The 20801-nt window shown below is 50.3% G+C and overlaps 1 protein-coding gene across 8 annotated transcripts in view; it reads right to left on the bottom strand.

The window, feature by feature from the left end:
- The window catches only part of CUX2 (cut like homeobox 2), a 61331-nt gene extending 41337 nt beyond the window's left edge, over positions 1-19994 (bottom strand). For 4 of the 8 annotated variants that reach the window (XM_085075546.1, XM_085075553.1, XM_085075548.1 and 1 more), the window contains exon 1: positions 8343-8409. Coding sequence is in view for 3 of the 8 variants with exons in the window: in XM_085075549.1 (XP_084931675.1) it covers positions 19282-19344 (63 nt within the window). In the remaining 5 variants the exon portion in view is untranslated. Of the gene's footprint in view, positions 1-8342; positions 8410-18467; positions 18876-18974; positions 19181-19281 lie in introns of those variants that run through there. The other 4 variants (XM_085075549.1, XM_085075555.1, XM_085075551.1 and 1 more) reach the window with 4 other exon arrangements.
- Between the last annotated feature and the right edge of the window lie 807 nt (positions 19995-20801).

Raw genomic sequence — 20801 nt, 5'->3', positions numbered from 1 at the left:
TAGGATTAAAGGCATCAGGCTTTCAAGAGTTGTTGTGAAAGCCTTTTTTAAAAGTCCCAAGTGCATAGTCCATAATCTTCTTTTAAATGGCTAAATTTAGCACAAGAAACCCTCCAGCCCCTCCAAACTCCAGCCCTCCACGTCTGGCGAGGCTTTTTTTAATATGATCCCTGTTTCCCAAATACCAAACAAGATTTACACTATTTTTGCAAGCCCTGGCTCCACAAAGCCCAGCTTTGCTGGGCTCAGTATCAATGGGATAACAAATAAGTGTCTGTCCCTGCTGCCCATCAGCACAAAGGATGGAGTCAGGAGAAAAAGATTGGAGCCATCGGGTTCAAAAGTTAATTTCTCTGGCTAGGCTGGGAAGGCAGAGCCAGGCACCATCCCAAATATCGACAGGCCACATCAGAAATCCCATTTATTGTTATTTATTCCCCGCTTTTTCATTTTGCCAAATTATCTTAACCCTTGCCTCTTATCACGGATCAATAGACTGATGCCTGAAACAGGCAGAAAGTCTGTGTTGGTCACAGAAAAATAAGGTTTATGTTTTGCTCTTTTACTCTGCAGTTTCAGCTCCGTAATTGTGTCCAACACACACAGAGGATTTGACAGAGTTTGCAGCTATTTGGGTTAATAAATGCTTCCAGATTTATGGTAGTTATTCATGCAAGGACCACATTACACGTAAATCAATACCAGAAAGAACTATTTGCTAAAAATATAAATACCATGTTGAGGCTTCAATGATATTAGCAAAGCGGGGCTGTATGTAAAATAACTGCACCTGTTGGAGTGATCAAGAGGATCAGAAATAGTGCTCCATGTTAGTCCACCCTAAAAATAAGAAATATCAGCAACAACTGCTCCTCCAGAACAGCTCCAGAAGCCCCAAGGGGCTGGAGGACTTTGCTTTCCATCCACACAAATGCTCAGTTACAGAAATCAGAAATAATTGCAAGTAAATAAAAATAATTTGCAATTAAACGGCAATTAATGCTTAAATAAATGTGAAAGCTGCTGCAAACTCACTCGTAAGGAGATGCCAGACTTTTTTTGGAGACCTGACCTCTCCAGCCCATCCACCCCTCCATCCATCTCCCAGAGCAGACCAGAGCTGGACCCGCAGGTGGCTGCTGGTGGCTTTTCCCCTCCAGACTGACCATCACCACCCATCTCCTCATTTGGCTGATTACAAGGCAAAGCAGCAGAAATTGGGATTTATTTTTGCCCTGGTTTTTGCTTCTCCACGTCATCCCCACCCCACAGCAAGGCCTGGCTGGATGGGTGTTGGGAAAAGGAACTTTCACCATGGGATGCAGGGCTGTGCTGGAGAGAGACATCTCTCCCTGTAACTCCATAACTCAGAATAAAAAGCCGAAGCTCGAGCGCGGCGCAATTAACGCAGGAAGCATCGATTCCTGCGCGGCACCAAGCTGGCTCATTAATCCCAGGTGCTCCTACGAGCCAATTCCAGCACCAGCCAGCCCACATCGGGAGCCAAACGGGGAATAGCGAAGGCTGAAATCCCTTCCTGTGCTGATCTTTCCTCAGCACGGAGCGGCAAACGCCACACATCCTTCCCAAAAACCACACCCTGCCCAAAACCACAGCAGCTCCCAGCTCTGCAGGTCACCAGCCTGGGAAATGCCAGCACAGGCTGTGATGATGTGGACAGCATCCCACCTGCCTCTGCCAGGGGCTGGGATCACACTGGGATCACACTGGGATGCCTTTTTGGATCCCTGTGAGGGACAAACCACCTCCACATGCCTTGGCTCAGCTCCTGCCACAAGATGCTTGAAAAATCCCCTTCACCCCTTGGTCTGCCCAGAAACACTTTTTTCCCCCAGCATGGATGGAAAAAATGCGATGGGACATCCCCAGAGCTTTTGGGAAGCTGCTGGAAGTCACTTAACCCCTACAAACCATCAGGGACCAAGGTTGCTACTCTGGTCCCACCTGGCCAGGAGAGCATCTTCCCTGCTGGCTCCACCAGCCCTGGGATAAGGATGTCCTGGATGTAGAAACAAGCAAAATATAACCCTGAATGAGAGTACAGCTGCCTTTTTGACCCAAACACCCCCAAGGTGGCGAAGCCTGGATCCAGGAATACATCCCAGGCAGCCAAAATGTAACTCCAAGGAGGGGAAAAGCTGCTTTTTCACCCCTAACACCAGGATGTGTGCAGCCGGAGGCTGGAAACCCTCTGGAATCTTCAGAGAGACACAGAGGAGAGCAGCCTGGCTGCATCCAGAGCATCCAGCACCCAAAGCATCCCCACACAGCACGCAGGACCTGAGCAGGGCTGGGATGCAGCAGCCAGCAGGGAAGGCAGCAGCATCCTCCCCGCCGGAACAAATGCCAAATCTGGTTTGCACTTGACAGAGCCTGACAAGAGCAACAATCGCAGATTAGTAGGAAAACTTCTTGCTTTTCAACAAAGGTTAATAAATAGTGACAGCATTAAGTCTCTTCTGATTAACTATGCTGAAAGATATTATTGCCGTTTGGAACACGGAATCATTATTGGATTAACCACAGTGTATAAAAATGAAATGTGAGTTTTAATCTCCGGCACAGGCCGGGCAATGCAGAATAACTCCCTCCTATTAAATTCCCTAACTCTGGCTGTGGAGACATTCCACCTAAACCAAGTCTCCTTTCCAGTTTTGGAGGATTTTTTTTTTTTCTTTCCTTGAACACAACGAGAATTTCCTCCCCTCAACTTGAGAAGCATCTAAAAACCAGCCACATGTTCTGGCTAAAATTAAGTCCCAAATCCTCTGTCATTTCCCAATCCAGAATCTCCCGTGGACGATTTCATGGAGCAGCCAGGGAGGAAGGCAAGAAGCAGGAATTGCTGCTCTAATTAAGGAGACACTAAATTAAGCACTTCTGGGCTGGGACATCTCAGGGGACAACGCCCAAGGACAGGGAAACTCCACACTGGGGTCATCAGCACTTGGTTTGGGGCAACAATGGGAGATTGGGATGGGAAACAGGGATGGCTCAGCTGGAAGTGACCTACAATGGTCATCGAATCCAAGATATTCCAAGGGAAAAGATTTTCCAAGGAAACTGTTAAAAGGAAAACTCCCCAAGCCAGAAGGCTGAAGGCAATGCCAGGCTGACCCCACTTATGTCCATAAAGGAGAGAGAAGGGAAAACACTCACCAAAACCTCAGGATTTGCTGTAACTTCACAATTTCCATACATCACATCAATTCTCTTCAGCTGCTCACAGGACATTTGTGCCCAAGCTCCAGGCTCAAAATAGAGAGAAGGTGCTGCTGCATTTAATTAGACAAACTTGGGCCCAATCCAGGCATGGTCCAGCCTAACGCCAGCAGAGCGATGCCAGGAAGGAATTTTACCCATTTCTACTTAAAATTATCTACTGAAAAAGGAAAGCTCATGACTGAGAGTTTTGCCAGCCTTCGGGGTGTGTTTGGGATTCCTCCCTCCAGGCCTCCCACCAGGGCTTAAAATACCTCCAGCCTTGGCCAGGGGATAATATAATAAATATCAACCTATAATGGATTAGGGGTGAAAATCGGAGGGGAAAGAATGCAAAGCCACAACACATCCCCAAAGGGTGGATGGGGAAGTGGGGAAACCCTGCAGATGCCACCACAGCCCCACTGGAGCTGTCCTGGATGAGGCCATGGGACAGGACCTGGCATCCCAGTGAAGACAGCAAATCCCAGGACACCCAAAAGGGCTATCTGCCTCCCTCTTCCTTAAAAAAAACCCTGAACTAGCAGCAGAACTGGTTATTTCTCACAAAAACCCATCACTTTTACAAAAAAGCAGAATGCTTTTTCTCCAGAAAAGGCACTTCTGAGGGTGGAAACACAGAGGAAAAACAAATCCAAACATCTCCCAAAAGAGAAAATTTCCGTGGTTTTATTTTAGGAGGATTTTCTCCCATTTATCATTCCCACTGTTGGCTTTACACCCACCCCACTTCACCAGAACTAGTTTATAACATGTCACAACCACTCTGTTATTCCATTATTATATTTCCCCCTCTTATTTTTATTTTTAAAACTCTTAAGAGCAGCTGCTACTTAGCACCAATTGAAACCCCTTATCTCCCTTTCCGGATGAAAGGGGGGATCTGTTTGTTGTAATAAAACCAGTTTGCACCTAGATCAAAGCCTGCACTGTTTGCATCGTCGGGAAAGTGTTTGACACTCGTGTCAAAGTGTCAAACTCTTTCATTACCACGCAAAGAGGAGACACTTTGACTAGAGGAGATAAGATGTTTCCGTCAATCAGCATCCAGAAGCAGCCTCCCCGCGATGATTAAAAAAAATGAAATAACAAGGTGGTTTCAGCCGCAGCATCCGAACGGCGGCTGTGCGGGGATGGAGTGATAAATAATGGGATGAAAGCAAAGCTCAACGTGAGCATCCCGTGCTCCTTCTGGGGTCAGCAGGCAAGGGGGAATTCCACCTGAAAAGTGGGAAAAAGCAGGGAAAATAAAGAATTGTTGCCCAAGGGGAGAGGGGACGCTGGTCATCCTGCTTTCAGCCCTGGTGTGCAGCATTTGAGGATGGAGTTTGGGGGATGTACTCATTCTTACAGGTGGGAAATGATGAATCAAGCCTGAGAAATGCCAGAAAGCCTAAAAACAACCCAATTCTCTGCCCACAGAAAATCCACACAGGAGGTGTTGGTGGCTGGAAACGCTTTGGTGAAACATCCCGAAGATCTGCTGCTCCCTCGTTCTGCTCATTCCTCCCTATCCCATCTACACAGCAACCCAGAATTGGGGTTCATATGGTGACCTGAAGACCTTGGACACTCATATTGGTGGCAGGAGGTGGCACAGCCCCACTGGTGCCATAAACAATAAGCACCCCAAAAACAGGCTACGGGATCCTTTTAACAGTGGGTGCAATGAAAGAGTTTGTTCAAGAGAAAAAAAAAAAAAAAGAAAAAAACAAAAGAAAAGCAGCATCCAGCCATGGTGGAGATTAGAGAAAAGCCTGCTTAGTGTAAGGTAAATGGTGGAGGAGCTATCAGGGAGCACTTCATCCACATGTAAATACTGCCACCAGAATTCCAGCACAGCTCCGGCTCGAAGAGAAGTTATCAGCTGAGCGAACTCTGCTTGTTTAATTTCCTATTGCCTTCAGGCACGTTCACCTTGCCCAAACGCTCTGCCTGGAGGAAGGAGGCATTCCTCAGGCTCAGCCTCCCGTAGGATCCACGTGGATTTGCAGAAGCAAGAGGAGAGAGGCCACATCCTGCACCGAGAGTATTTCCCGGGTTAATTCAGGTCGAGCCCCGGACTGGAGCGAGTGCAGATGCAGATCCTCTCCGCTGACCTCTTTGCAAACTCCTCTTGCAAAATTGGTTTTTAGCAAAGCCACTTATCACCTTAACCATCTATCGATTCCCTGACTCCCGGCCAGAGCTCCCAGGATCCAAGAGCAGGGGCAGGAGGAGCTGAGGAACATGACAGAGGAGGAGAGCACCAAAGCTTGGGGTCAAAAAGGAGGTTTGGGGAACTTTCTGGCTCTGCACAACTCCCTGACAGGAGGGTGAAGCTAGGTGGGGTCAGACTCTGCTCCCAGGGAAAAAGGAATGAGAGGGAATGGCCTCAGGTTGTGCCAGGGAGGTTCAGATTGGATATGGGGGAAAATTAGGGGTGGTCTGATATTGGGATAAGCTGCCCAAGGGTGTGTTGGAATCACCATCCCTGGAAGTGTCCAAAAATTGTGGCACCTGGGGATGTGGTTAGTGGTGAACATGATTAATGGTTAATGGTTGGATTTGATGATCTCAGAGATCTTTCCCAACCCTAATGATTCCAAGACTCAATTCCATCTCCCCTCTAGGACCTGTCCAGGACCCCTCTATCCCAGACAGCAACTGCAAGGAGAATAAATAATAAATAAATAAACAAATAAATAAATATATAACAGCCTCCCCACGAGCATCCCTCCCCAGGGAATCCTCCACACCACCCAAACCCAACGTGGGCAGCCAGGAGTGGCCAAAAACAGGAGCACCAGGACAGGGCTGCAGCAGGAACTCGCTGCCTCCTGCCCTTCCCAGCGCTATCGATCTCCCCGCAGTTACAGCCAGTATAATTTTTGCTTAGCTTCAAATACCTGGTGATCATGAATTCTTTGGCCACAAGGTTATAAAGCATTCTCTAAAACATGAGGAAAAGATTAAGCCTGCTTATAGTTAATAATATACTGTACACTGTCTATCAAGCTGGCTGTTTGCTATTGAGAGCCTACTATTAGACACTTATTTAAAAGGCCTTTCAAGGCTTCCCAAGAAAGTGCAGTTATGCATTTTTTTTTCTGGCAAGAACTACTATAGATAAACATCAATTCGCTCCTGCGGATCACAGTCGCAGTAAATAAATTTTTCAGGAAGCTAAGTTCCATACAAAGCCTCCTCAAAGCTCCCATTTCACACAACATCAATGTTTTGGCCTCTGAGAAAGAAAAAGCTCGAAGGTTGCTTTATCCAGAGCTAAATTATCAATTGTGGCTGCTTAAGGAAAAAAAAATGAAAAGAGAGAGTTTCAATGAGAAATCGGGGTGGGAGGTACACAACACCATGGCTGGATGGTGATGCCAGGTGGGGACAAAATGGAAAAAACCAGGGATTTTCTGGGGATGGATCTGGACCCTGCAGGATGGTGTTGGCAGCTCTGAAATCCTCACTGCAGCTCCACATCAGGATGGTGAGGAGGGAGCAATGAGCTCTGGGCCAGCTCAGCAGCCAGAGCCTCAGCTCCGTTCTTTTATAGCTTTTGGAAGTGGCAGCCTGGGATTACCCATTATAAAATGTGTCACCAAAAAACCCCACTGCACCTATAACCACAACAGCCGCGGCGCCTCGGATCATTCCCGGGGTGGGATGGAGGGAGAGAAAAGCACACCATGGATCCATGGTGTGCTGGCTCAACGATCCCAAAAGTGCTTTTCCAAGCAGTTTCCTGGGATTCAGCCATGGGATGGGGAAAGAGGGACAGGAAAAGCGTCTTGACTCACTCCTACTTAATGATGCCCTTGCAATTTTGGCATCCCACGGGATTGCCACCCGTTGCCCACCCAATAACACAGTCCTGGGGGGCACATCCCAGCCCCAGGATCCCAGCCCACATTCCAGGGCCATGCTGATATCCAGGACGCTCCATCTGCTCTTTAAATAAAGAGATGCTGGGCTCTGTCGTGATGGTTTAATTATTAGCCTAAAAAAAGACCGAAAGGCAGGAACCCTCCCAGGCTCAGGTTATGCATCCTGGTGGGGAGTTCTTCAATGAGGGGAGGGGTGGGTGAGGAGAAGACCACTGCTGCCAAAAGGTAAATCTGTGAGGTCCCCACGGCGAGACCTAATGAACCCAGATGTCCTGCGGTGCCCAGAATTATTGCAGCATCACGCTTGGCTAAATGGCTTAAAAAATCCTGGAGGAAAAAGGAGAGGAGAGGGAGCAGGTCTTGGTAAATCTGGATCAATTCAGCACAGCTTTGGAGCAACACATGGCCTGGGTCTGGCTAACAAATTCACAGACCTAAAATTAATCAGAACCAAGGAGTTATTTGGGTTGGAAAGGACCTTAAAGCGCATCCAGTGCCACCCCCTGCCGTGGGCAGGGACACCTTCCACTGTCCCAGGTTGCTCCAAGCCCTTCCAACCTGCCCTTGGACACTTCCAGGGATAGAAACCCTGGAATAAACCCTGAGCTGCAAAGGAGCAACCCCTCTGCATGGCCTCAAGCTGTTAAGGAAGCAGCAAAGCATCATTTCCAGCCCCACCTGGGCTGTTTTCTCCCCCCATGACAGACACAGCTCCCACGGGGCAGCAGAATTGGCCCTGTGGCCGTTTGGGGTCAATCCTGCCCAGAGCAATGACACCAAAACCCAAAGACCAGGACATTTACTCAGCTGCTCAACACAAGGACGGTTTTTGCAGTTAATAAGTGACCAGAGGAGCCAAGAACTGGGCAAGTCCCCAGGGCAACTCCCACTGCCCAAATCAGGCATTAAACACCATCACCTCCATCTAAACACCCATTATTTAATAAAAAACCACCCCAGCAGCCCCTCTACTCTCTGCAAAACTGCTTTTGTCCCAACTCTTGTCAGCCAAATAACCAGCAGACGCTCAAGAGAAGCACCACGTTTTCCACCACTAAAATAAACTTTAATTTGGAAGTCCTGAACTTGTGACACCCATTGCTCTCCCGCAAATAAAACCCGCCGGGGAAGATGTAATTTGCATATTTAACTTTCTCTCGGCGCTAATGATTTTAGGAGAGGTTGATACATCACCTGAGTCCACGGAGAGCAAACACCCGTTACCTGCAGAGTTATTTCCAGGTTGTAGGAATGAGGATTATGGGGCTGTAATAATTCCTCAGGGCACTGCAAAGCTCTGGAGGAAAACTCAGAGTGTGGCTGGTAGTGAGCAAAGGTCAGCAAACACAGAGCACGTGGGTGCTCAGCTGGGAGCTGGAATGGGCTGGAAATCCATGCCCAAGTTCACATCCCCACCTCTGGCATCTCCAGCACCAGCCAGAGGCCTTGGCACACTTTTCTCAGTGTTTAAATCACCACCTCATAAAATAAAAATTAAAAAAAAAATTTAAAAAAATCTGTATATAAATTCAGAAATGCACCAGATTTTAAAGAAGAGGCCACACTTTCAAGAAAGATATGAAAGAAAACAAAAAAAATCTACCAGGAGCAATTCCTCACCCCCAGCCATGATCTTAATTGATCCGAGGGAGAATATTTACTTAGGTTAAGGAGACTGCCAGGAGGCACAAGTTTTAAAAGTAAAATCCCAAAAAACCCAGGGCAAACCCATGTAAATGATCATCCCAACGAGTTCTTATCTATATCAATACCTGCCAGTGACACAGAGTCCCCAGCCAGCCCCTGCAGAGCCATCGTACCCTGGTGACACTTTCCCCAAAGTTATATTTATGAGACTTTTACCTTTTCTGTTATTAAAAACCAGAATTTGATTTTCAGGGAGTGCTGTGATGGTGGTTGTTAACCACGTGGCTGGCTGCAGGCCAGAATCTGGACCCGGCAGATTCCATTAAAAAAATAGCAATTTATTATTTAAAAAAATAGTATTTATTTAACGCATCTTTACAAAAAGAAACAAACGCGGTTTGTCAAGATGCAATGAAATATGCCAACTCTGGGGATTTTCTTGTGCCCTGAGTAATCAAACAAAATAATGAAGAAAATAAATAAATAAAGCTGTTCCACAGGTCCCCCACTCGGTATTTAACTTTCCATGGGGATCCAGCTCTTTTTAGTGATGAAATAAAACTTATTTCCCCCTGAAACCTTCCTCACAGGCAGGAATTTAACCAGGATATTTCCCCACCCCACCAGGGTTTATCCCTCATCCTGCTGGCCCTCAGAAAGGGGAGTTCCACCCAGGATTCTCCACAAACACAAACAAAACACCCCCAAAAAGTAAGATTTTTCTCCTGCAAGACGCAGCGACCGGTAAGTAAATCTTTCCCATCGATAACAAGATAGTTAAATCAAAGCCCCAGCGCGCCCTGAGCGGCAGCATGGATTTCCCAGCCAATCAGCAGATGGATCAAATACCTGGCACGAGGCTGCAGATAATCCCAGCGATTTATTTTGGGGGAGCCGAGGCCGAGGGGAGGCAGGGGAGGCTCCAGCCCCGGCGAGGATTTGCGTATGAGCAAAAAACAAACAATCCTGTAAACAACGAGCCCCTCATCCTGCCTCCACCCCGCTCCTCTTATTGAGTGAGTCAGATGTTCTGCTGATTAAAAATTGATCCATTTCAAAATCTAATCAACGGGATAGGATTCTTTCATATGTTATCAAGGCAGATGCTGACAACAAAAACCAAACCTGTTATTAACCCATGAACCCCGATGACCTGAACCTGGCTGGGCTCTGCAACTGTAAATTATTCAGTAGTCCAAGAGCAATACCCGTAAGCCTGATGAATTTACGCCCCGACCGGAGCCAGTGGGGGTTAAAGCCAATATCACAGCCCTGGGGGTCCCTGGGGACACAGTTCATGACACTCTGCCACTCGGTGTCATGCCTGGGAATACATTACTGGCATCTGCTCGCCTTCGCCTTGCAAATGTCTGGTGCTTTTTTTCCCTTTTTGCTCGTTTTTTTCTTTGTTTTTAAATGGTTTTCTGGCTTCAGCGCGGCGGTGGGGAGTGGAAAACCTCTCAGTCTGGCTGGTCTCTGCTCAAACCCTGTCACAGCCACAGAGAAAATTGGGTTTTGTCCTTGCTTCAGCCACATTGCTCAGGCTGTGCCTCACCCAGCTGCAAGGAACAGGAAAACTGGGGGGGGAATTGAGGTTTATTTGGGTTTAACTCATTATTTTTAAGCCCCATTGGCACCCCCATCCCACGCTGCTTGGTGGCCTCTTGGATGTCACTTTGTGGGCTGGTGACACTCCTACATGGTCACACCACAGCACCCACATACTGCTGACTTGTCCCTCCCCAAAAACACCCAAAAGATGATGATGATGATGCAGAGAAGTCTCAGCCCTGCCAAAAATTCCAACCCAGCATCACTGCTGCATCACCACAGCACCACTTGCTTCCCCAAACCTCCAACCAACATCTTCCTGCAAGTTTTGGGGGGGAAAGCAGCATTTTTAAGCATAGATCCTGGAGCTTTTGGAGGCAAATCCCCCCTGCTGAATCCTTCATTTCCCTCCCTGAGCTGCCCAGGTGTTGCCCCAGCCTGGCTGATCCTCCTGGCTGGAACCAGGAGGGGGAAAAAACCGGCGCCACATCAACCAAGTTCAAAGACAACGACAGCTCCTCTCTTAAATCGTAATATATTTATAAGTGCAACGACTCTCTGACCTCTCCTTAAAGCCCAAACAACCCCTGGGGAGCCCCTCAGACTGGCCATGATCGATCCTGGCTGGGCTGCAGCTCCCAGAGGAACTTCCCAGGGATGCTCCAGGTGGGAGGTGAAATCCCTCCTGCTGCCCCAAAAACCCACGGGGTGCCAGCACCACTTATGTTCTGTTATTTAATGGTGAGAGCCCCACCATCCTTCACCCCACAACCTCAGGGGGAGCCCAGCTGGCACCATATGGCTAAAAACACCACACACTGACTTATATTTCTCTCTGTTAAATCCAAAAGGGCTTTAAAAATAACGCAGAATGCCATAGGGATGCTCCTGGATACTCTGGGAGGGAAGCCCAGGCTCCTCCCCAGCAGGGATTTTGGAGCACTGTGCCCTTCCTGGAGTCACAGCCCATCCCTGCAGCCCCAAATCAGTGCATGGTGCCACCTCCATCAATTCTGGATCCAAAGAGAACCAAAAAACCATCAGTTTTATCCCTTTTAAAAGCCTCCCTGGATGAAGACTCCTGGCTGGACATCCCCAGGCTCCAAAGGCACAGCAGGTGGGGTTGCCCTGCTTTGGGGTACCTGGATCAAACCCTGGCAGCTGCATCCCCAAATCCCTCCCTGCCTGCAGGGATCCCCCCAGCACTTCAGCATCCTCACAGGGATGTGCCCAGGGACACCAGAGTGATTCAGACATGGAGAGCACAGCAGGGTTTTGCCTCTTAATAAACCAGATATTCCGTAAAATTCCATTATATTACAAGGGACAAGGGGCGGCGAGTGGTGGAGGAGGAACCGAGGGATGAATCCAGCCTGGAGCAGCTTCATCCAGAGATCCATTCCCACAATCTGCAGGGAGATATGGGAATATCTCTTGGTTTGCCTCACCATCCTCCTCCTCCTGGCCAGGGCAGCCCAGCTCACCCAGCACCGACCTCACCTCCCTCCTCCCCAGCTCATAATCACACTTGTGCAAAGCTGCTGCCGTACATGAGGAAGAGAGAAAACATCCTTGGAGAGCCTCACAATCAGACAATTTTTAAGATCATGGAGCATTAAACCATTCCCAATAGGGTTTACTAATCAAACAGCCAAATCCTTCATAACCAACCAATCCCTACAGAGCAATTAAATCCTTCCCCTTTAAAACACTTGGCACGCCGTCTGGGGAGAAAAAGAAAAATTTGCAAAATTCATTTGATAAATTAACCAGGGAAAAGAAAGAAGTGAATCAAGCTTTGTTCTTTTCATTTTTTTTAATTATGGAATTCACAATGCCTGAATAATGTTTAATAAGAACTATGAAAATTCCTAACAGTATTACAACACAACACAAAAGAATTAACCTGGTTACCGTGAAAAATTGCATATTTAATTAAGAACAGAGAGTTCAAAACTATCCAGAGATTTCAAAAGTACCGTTGCCTAAGGGGCTAAATTACACGCTCGCAGTGCTGCTAACAGGGCTGGAGCGCGCAATCATTACCCAAGTGTCCCCATTAAGTGACAATGGGCAGATGACATCAAATTCATTTCAAAAGCAACAGGAATTGAAGCATTCGCTTGGGTAGTGGAAAGGAAAGCGACTATCCTGCTGGTATAAACCAGACCCCTTGTTGATAAAGGCAATAATTAAAGAATAATGTTAATTAGCTGCTTTTATTTGAAAGAAAAGCGCTGTGGCAGGAGACGCTGCCTCAGCGGCGTGTGCTGGGTGGAGAGAGGAGCTGGCAGAGCTGCTGGCCTGGGATGGCAGGACACGTGCTGGAGGTGTGCCCAGGGCACAGCCACACTGGCCCTGGGCATCCTCTGGCCCTACCAGCCCTGGGCTCTGCCAGGAATGGGGCTGGGAGGAGTTTGGGTGGGTTGGCAGCAGCAGAGCACAGCCCATCGCTGGTGCTAGAGGAAGGGAACTGGCGTGGCACAGCCATGGCATCCCAATCCATCCCATCCCATCCCATCCCATCCCATCCCATCCCATCAAATGTGGCACCAGCAGCCACTCAGAGGGAGAGACCCCACAGAGGCACAGAATCGTGGAATATCCTGAGCTGGAAAGGACCCAAAATGAGCATCAAGTCCAACTCCTGGCCCTGCACAGACACCTCAGCAATCTCACACTGGGAGCAATGTCCAAACACTCCTGGAGCTCTGGCAGCCTCAGGGCTGTGCTCATTCCCTGGGGAGCCTGGTCAGTGCCCCACATCCTCTGGGGGAAGAACCTTTTCCTGATCTCCAACCTAAAACCCCCTGGATGGAGTTTATCCCCACCATCCTGAGGGACAACGACAGCACAGGTCTCCCCAAGCCTTTCTCCAGGAGGGCACAATCCTCCTCCTCACCCCATCCCATGGGGCATCACAGGGACCTTTCAGCCCCATGGAGCCCACAGCTCCCCCCTCAGCCACGAACTGTGGGGACAGGAGGGACAACCCTGCCCCAGAGCTCCCAGGGCTGCAGCACTGTTTGTTCAGCACTCCCAGAGCCGCAGACAGAGGCAGGCGGTGATTAATAAGGAATAAATGTCCTCTGCAGCCAGGCTGAGCAATAACACCCCGGCTCTGCTCCGTGCTTACAGCACACATTACAAGCCCTGCTGCCAGCGCCAGGTAATACTTTATTATGTTATCCCGACGGAGGAAAACAAAGGATGCTCGAGGTCCTGACTTTGGTGTAAAACCACAGGAGCGTTACCAAAGGCAACGGCGGCGTGCTCGGAGCAGCTGACGCACGGCACAGCTCCCACCAGAGGAATATTTACCCGGGGTTCAGATTGGTTATTTACTTTTTTAGGAATCTGTGTTGCAGGAGGACTGGCTGGCACAGGCACACGCCGGGAGTTAAATATTAAATCAGCCCCGTGCTTGCTTGAAGTGCAGAGAAGGTGATGCTCTGGGGCAGCTTTGGAGGAATCTGCTGCACCAAAGTGGTCAAAAAAACCAATTAAACAGCAAGGCCATGATAAGGGATAAAAGGCACTGAATCCATTTTGGGAGGTGTCAGCACTCAGGGAAGCTCAGCTTGGAAAAGCTGATGGTGGGGATATTGAATATTGCAAAGCAGGGAGTGGGCAGAGCCAAAATAATTCATATTAAATACAGAGATGAGGTTGATGGAACCCATCATCATACACTGCCCTTCCAATGGGGGTCCTGCAAGGGGCAAAATCCTGCTTCCCACATTGTGCTGTCTTGGAAAAACAGACCAAAAGCTGCAGGAAAACGTGCACCACAAAAAAAAAAGGTGATTAAAGCAAACTCAGTCAACTCAGTCACAGATCCTGTTGCAACGCGCAGGAAAAAGTGTTACGAAAGGGGAAAACTTTTTAATAAAGTCTGCAAGTATATATTCCTCCTTTATCAACCTCAAGATTTATTGACCCGAGGAGCCATATTGACTGAATAAATCTTGATAATGACCCCAGCAGAAGTCAATACCTGCTTATTATCTCCCAAGTTGGGGAATTACATCTTTCGGTAATAGGAGAAGGATGGTACAAAATGTTCTGAGAAACTTCACCCAGGCTTTTTTTTGGGGGGGAATGGATGTCCCTAATGGGCCTTTTCCAATCCCAGAGGGAATGTGCTACACCATGAGCTGCAGTGTGGGCTCTGTCTCGAGGTTTGGTGTGAGGGGAGCACACACCCATCACGTAAAAATCCTAAATAAATCCCATTTCAAGGCCTGCTGAGGAGCAGGATGCTGCTCACTCTCTCTCCCTGCAAACAATGGCTCTGTAATTCCAATTTGCTGTGTTTTGCTGGCAGCTCCTGGGATAATTCCCTGAAATTTGGGCTGTGGGGATTCCTGCAGCCAGGGATGTGGCACAGCACCCAGGGGAGGAGGGGAGAAGCACTACTGCTGTCCCTCGGGACACACAGCCACCTCTGGGAACCCAAATATGCTGATTTTCTCCAGCCAGCAAAACCAGGAGAGGAAAATGGGGGATCACAGGGACCCCTGGAGCCCCTAAATCCACAGGCAAGCAAAGCCTCCTGCATTTAAAGATGCTTTTTCTGCCAACTTCCCATTCAGCAGAGCAAACAGGAGCCCTGGGATCAGCACACACAACAATTTGCCTGTATTTTTATTCCAGGTCTCTGCAGACATGAAGAAAAATTGACTGAAGGGAGCAGCTCCTGTGCCAACATATGGAGGGAGATACACGGCGAGTTCTGTGTGCTCTGCTGAGGTTTTCCAGTTCAGAAGTGCCTCCTGAAGGACTGGAGAAGTGCACTGCTTCCTAATCTGGTCATAAATAATAATTCGCTCCCCTTGCTGTCCCCACAGCCATCTCCAGGCTGGAACACCCACCAGGAGATGGCAGGGCTTGTGCCCTTCCCTGCAGTCCCACGAAAATCAAATCCCATTTCCATCCCTGTCCCCTATATCTGCCTCTTGGTCACAATCCCTTTTTTTTTTCCCCCTCTGCTTCCAAGGCCACTGAGACAATCCACTAAACTGGATCAGGAGGCCAGCATGTACATCTCTAATGGGCTGCAGCACGCACACAATTAATTAATGGATTTATTAATTAGGGAAGAAGTCACTCTCCAGGCTGGAATTGGGGTCACCAGTTTCTAAAGTGAGAACTGTGGTGCTAAAGATAAACTCTCATTTTCTGCAGCTCTTCTTGTCTGGCAGCATCTCAATTATTCAGCCAGGAAAAAAAAAATATTTAAAAAAAAAAAATCAGATTTCACTTCAGGAACTTCACTGTCTGACTTTTTTGGCAATGCTCAGCACTGACCCATGAGCAGGTGGGACCAGAAACACAACCCATTTCCTTCCCTCTTCACACATAAATTCGACACAGTAGAAATACCAGGTATTAATGAAGGATTTTTGGGGTCAGGATGGATGTGGCACCTCAGGCTGTCCCAAGGATGGAGGCACAGAGGAAGGGGACACCACAGAGTGGTCAGTGACAGTGACATTCCTGAGTCCTCCAGATACCAAGGTTTGAACTTGTTGGTACCTGGAGCATCAGCTACATGTCAGTGACCACTTCAGCTGGACCTCCCAGGTGGACCTCCCAGCCAACCCAGCCCTCGATCCCTAAGGAAACAGAGCTCCAGGGTGAAGGACAGAAACGTCACCAGTGTCCCTGTCGGGCACAGCCCTGCAGGAGACAGCAGAGAACCCACCTGAAGAGCTCTGGTCCCTGGGAAGCTCCCAGGAGGAGCACACAACCATCAGCCAACAGCCAAGCCAACCATGAGACAGACATCTGCCGAGACCTTCGTTAGAGCCGCTGCGCCCAAATTCAGATTAATTGCTCAAACCAGATGATTCCGCAGCCAGCGCTCCCCACGCCCTACTGCACAGGGAGCAGCTGGAGCCTCTGGAAAGCACAAACTGCATTCCCAACCTCACCAGGCTCCTCAGCCAGCCCCGGGCACGGGCTGCACTGCTGTAAATCCGGAGATTTCAGCTTGGAAAGACAAAATCCTCCCAAAATTGGGGCACACAGAGCCTCCTCGAGGTCCCCACCTTTCCCTTGGGCACAGTGACCACGGCCAGCATCCCCACCTCCAGCAGGGATGGGGATGGATGGTGTTGGGTGCTGGAGATGCTGCAGGAAACTGGAAGGTGCCACCAGCCTCTCCATGAGAGCCCCAAAAACACAGCATTGGGCACTTCCAGAGGTGCAATTCCCCCATTCCCAGCCCCAAAAACACCTCAGCCTCCCCCCATGGTTATCCTGCTGCTCCACAAGGATGCAGTTAAGTTTATTAGTCCAAGCTCCAGGAATGAAGCTCCAGCCAAGAGGACTGATAGCTTATTTACTGCTGTCGTCTATATAAAGCAGAATTTTGACACATTGTTAAATGATGCACATTTAGATAAGTCAAGCTGTCATATCATTTAATGGATGTCTAAACTCCCTCTGTAGCTGATATGTAAAATTTATGCACTTCAGAATATCATAAGGTTATAATATTTTAATCACATCCACAGTTGTGTATTTTTTTTTCCCCCTCTCTCTCCCTTCTCCCCTAAACTTTAAACAGCAAAAACATTTCATCAACCAGACCACGCTCCGAGGCTCTCCACCATCCGGCAGAAGTTTCTGCCCAACTCCAGCACGAGGAGAGCAATTTGCATTCCGGGAAATAAACCCAAGAACATTTTATTTGACGAGAACCGAAGGCTCGGAGCCGTGTAGCCAGAGCTCATCTGCATAATGAGATGTGAAGACATTTATAAAAGATGGCTCTAATCGCTCTCGCTCGCCGTTGTATTTATTACCCCAAATCAGCAGCTCGCAACTCTTGCCCGTTTTTTCGCCGTTTTAAGGCAGAAAGGGTTGGGTTAGAGCAGCACCCTGCGCGTGTAAATCCATGCAGTACCAACCAGAACGCAATAAACCCCGAGCAAATTAAACCCCAAAAAAACCCATGGAGGTATGAATCCCGCTCAGACTATCACACACAAGAAAGCTGTAAAAAAAAATACTGCATTAGTAATGTACACAATAAACCAATCTCATAACCCGGTGAAATACGCCTGGCATTATCTTTGATAGAATTTTATCTCTTCTCATTTCCGCGACTCTCCGCCGTAAAAGGGCTCAGCGCCGTTTCGATCCGAGCGCTGCCGAGTAGCACATTATCCCTGTGTTTTCCATATGCCCACCATTCATCAGGGCGGCTCAAACTCTGCCATTCCCGGCCAGCCCCAGGCCACCAGAGCTGCTCAGACACATCCATTAAAAAGGAAGGAAAAAAAAAAAATAAAGGAGAAAGCTCTTGGAGGAATAATAAATGGATTGCTCGCTTTCCTTTTTTTTTTTTTTTTTTTCCCTCCCCTCTTGTTTTCCCATTTTTTTTTTTTTAATGGAGGGCATTAGGCCAAGCTGGCACAAGGTCACCTTTCCCAACGTGATCCCGGCGAGGCGGCAGAACTGCTGCCTGGACAGAAGTCAATCCCCACCGCTCCCCTTCCAGCTCCTCACCCATCCCCAGGCGGAACGGCGGGCGCGGGGAGCCACCACCTCCCAGCCCACCTCTCTCCCTCCGGCAAACTTCGCCCCCGACAGACCCACGGCAAAGTAGCTGCCAATATTTGCCTCGAAAGAAAGGTTCTGCGCGCACCCGGGAAAAGTCATTAGGGCGATTTAGCGCGGAACGCTTTTGTATCCGAAGCGCTTAGAGCCCTAATCCCTTCCCGGCCACAATGCCAGAACTGAGCAGTCATGGCAAACCCACCGGCCGCGGTACCTGCGGTACTTTTCGGGTCGCGTAGCGCAGATGCAGCACGTAATCTGCTTAAAAGCCAAAATGTATTAAATGCTGGAACTGTTGATCCACTAGCGGAGCCCCACAAATCGCATCGCAATTTGTTTACTCCCTTCCCAAAGCATGCTGCATTTTAAACTCCGGAATATCCTACGGGGATAAACCCATTTAATATCCACGGAAATGCGCGTTTCGGTTTGTTGTAGCGGCTCCAGGTTGGATTTCACCCCATTATGTTAGGAGAGCCATTGTGTTAATTACCCACCTCCTATTTAAGGTGCGTATTTAAGGTCACAAACTGTCAGCAGCCCCTGGCAACCTTCCCCCGCGCACGGTAACAAAGGACTTACCGGGAATTTCACAGACCGAGGGTACCACGGTGGGATACGGCGGCCGTGACCTGCCCGGAGCCACAAAGGAGCTGCCGCGCCGCCGCCGCATCCATCCCCGGTCCGAGCAGCGCCGCCCGGTACCGACCGCCTTGCCGGCGCTCAGAGCCCCCGCACCGGCCCCGCGCACCGGCCCTGGATAACAATGGGAGGGCGGCGGGGCTCCGGGCAGCCCCGCTCCGCCATCCCCGCATCCATCACCGCGACCGCGCGGCTCTGCCCGCGCCGGGGGATGCGAGCACCGAGCGGCAGCCGCTGCGGGCGGCACCGGGGACGCTCGGCAGCCCGCGGGCACCTGCGGCTCCGCTCGGCGGGCGGGCACCGCCACAAACTTGGCGGGGCGGCGCGGGGGGCCGCGCTCCCCGCAACTTCATCCCGCGCAACTTCCCTCCCTCCTCTTCCTCCCTCCCTCCTCTCCCTCCCTCCCGCCGGGGCGGAGCGGCGGCCGCCCCCCGGCCCCGCTGTCACCTCGGGGGCGGCGGGGCGGGGGCCGGGGCTCCATCGCGGCTCCATCGCCGCTAGCGCTGCTCCATGCTCTGCTCCAGGCTCCCGGGCGGGCGGCGCCGAACAAAGAGCGGCGGCGGCGGCGGGGATCAATTTCTGATACCTATCGATGGGGAAGGGCGGGCGGAGGGAGGGGGGCGGGCGCGGGGGGAGAGGGAGGGAGGGAGGGACGGGGTGGGGGGGGAGTGATCCGGGCGGCCGCCCCCATCCCTCCCTCCTTCCCTCCCTCCCTCCTCCCGCCGCCAGCCCCGCGCCCGCCGCCGCCACCGACCTGGAGCCGGCGGGCATCAAACCGTGTCCGGTATCGACACATCGATCCCACGTCGGCGGCCATCTTGGGGGAGCCCGGTGGCGCGGAGGGGCGCGGAGCCGCGCGGAGGGGCGCGGAGGGAACGGGAGCCACCCGCCTGCCCGCCCGCCTCCACCGGGGGTGGCCCCGCCGCGCCCCGCGGGGAGGAGGGATGGGCTACCCTCCTGGTCCACCCCTGTCCCCCCCGGGGCCACCCCCGGGCATCTCCTCCCGGACCCCCCAGCCCCGCTGCTCAGTCCCGGAGCCCTCCGGGTGATGGATTTTTCCCGGCTAAATTAAGGTTTTTAGCTGGAAAAATCGCCAGCCGGAAGCTGCCGGTTAAACTTTTCCAGGCTTGTTGGTGTGGGTTTTTTTTTTTCCCCTAATCTGACCCTTCCAGCACCTTTGACCTGCTGGGAATGGCTACAGCAAACAGGCTCCCGGCTCTCCACAGCCAGAAACACCCCAAATTCACAAATACCCCAAATTCAGGCTGGTTTAGGGCTGTAGTTTTAAATTTCTCAATGGCTCTGAAGAATCCAAGCAACTTCAGCAGAGGAATGGATCCCACCCACACCACCTGTCCCAGCAATTCCCTCTCTGCTTCCCCACCAGAAAAAAGAACTTTACATTTTCTACCCCAGGTTGCCCCACAGCCTGTTGGGCTGACCACACCAACATCCAAGGGGCTTGGAGAATCAATTTCCTTCCCCCTGGGAAAGCTGTGCCATGACAGTGCTGGAGAGGCCCCAACCCCACTGGCCATGGCTCAGTGACAATTCCACTAAAAATTCCACTAAAAAGCCCAGTTTGAGTCTAGAAGACGCAGAAAAGGGACACCCTTCAAACTGCACCCTGCTCTGCAGGTGTTCCGATTGTCCTGCCCTGCTCCTGGGCCAGGAAAATTGTCCAAAAGGATGAGGCAGACACCCAGAGTGACCTTGGCCCCACGCTGTAGCACAAACAGCCAGGAAATGATCTTGTTCTTCTCATCTCTTCCACTCAGAGAAACTCGGAGCCGCTCGCAATCCCACAATTGCAAAACGCCTCGGGCAGAAGAACAAGTGAACAGAAAATCAAAGTTCAAAGAAAGATTTGCAGGAGCCGAGGCAGTTCGTGTCAGAGAGAGCCTGGATGCTGCTGGCAGCCCTGCACCAGCCTCTTCCCCACCTTCAGAGCTGGGAAAGGGGCAAATCCTTCTCGTGGTCCTGTGACAAACACTTTGTCTGGAACCAGGAAACCCCAGAGGAAAATGCTGAGCTGAAATCCCAACCCTGGTGGCATCAACAGCAAATTCCATGGATACCCTGAGACCCCAACCATGAGTGCCTGGGTGCTTGGGGACACCAAAGTCAAAGCCTCCAAGGGTGCTCTGGGAACCCAAGTGCTAAAAATAGATTCCCTCATCCCCTCAAATCACAAAAATCAGGGAGTGGAAACCGCTGGGAGTCACTGAGATTTGTAATGAGATTGGGGCTGCTGGTGGTGCCAGGCAGCTGCTT

This window comes from Lichenostomus cassidix, chromosome 15, assembly GCF_008360975.1.
Source record: "Lichenostomus cassidix isolate B80296 chromosome 15, HeHo_3.0, whole genome shotgun sequence".
In the NCBI taxonomy this organism is placed as follows: Eukaryota; Metazoa; Chordata; class Aves; order Passeriformes; family Meliphagidae; genus Lichenostomus; species Lichenostomus cassidix.
This window is presented reverse-complemented; position numbering and strand designations above follow the sequence as displayed.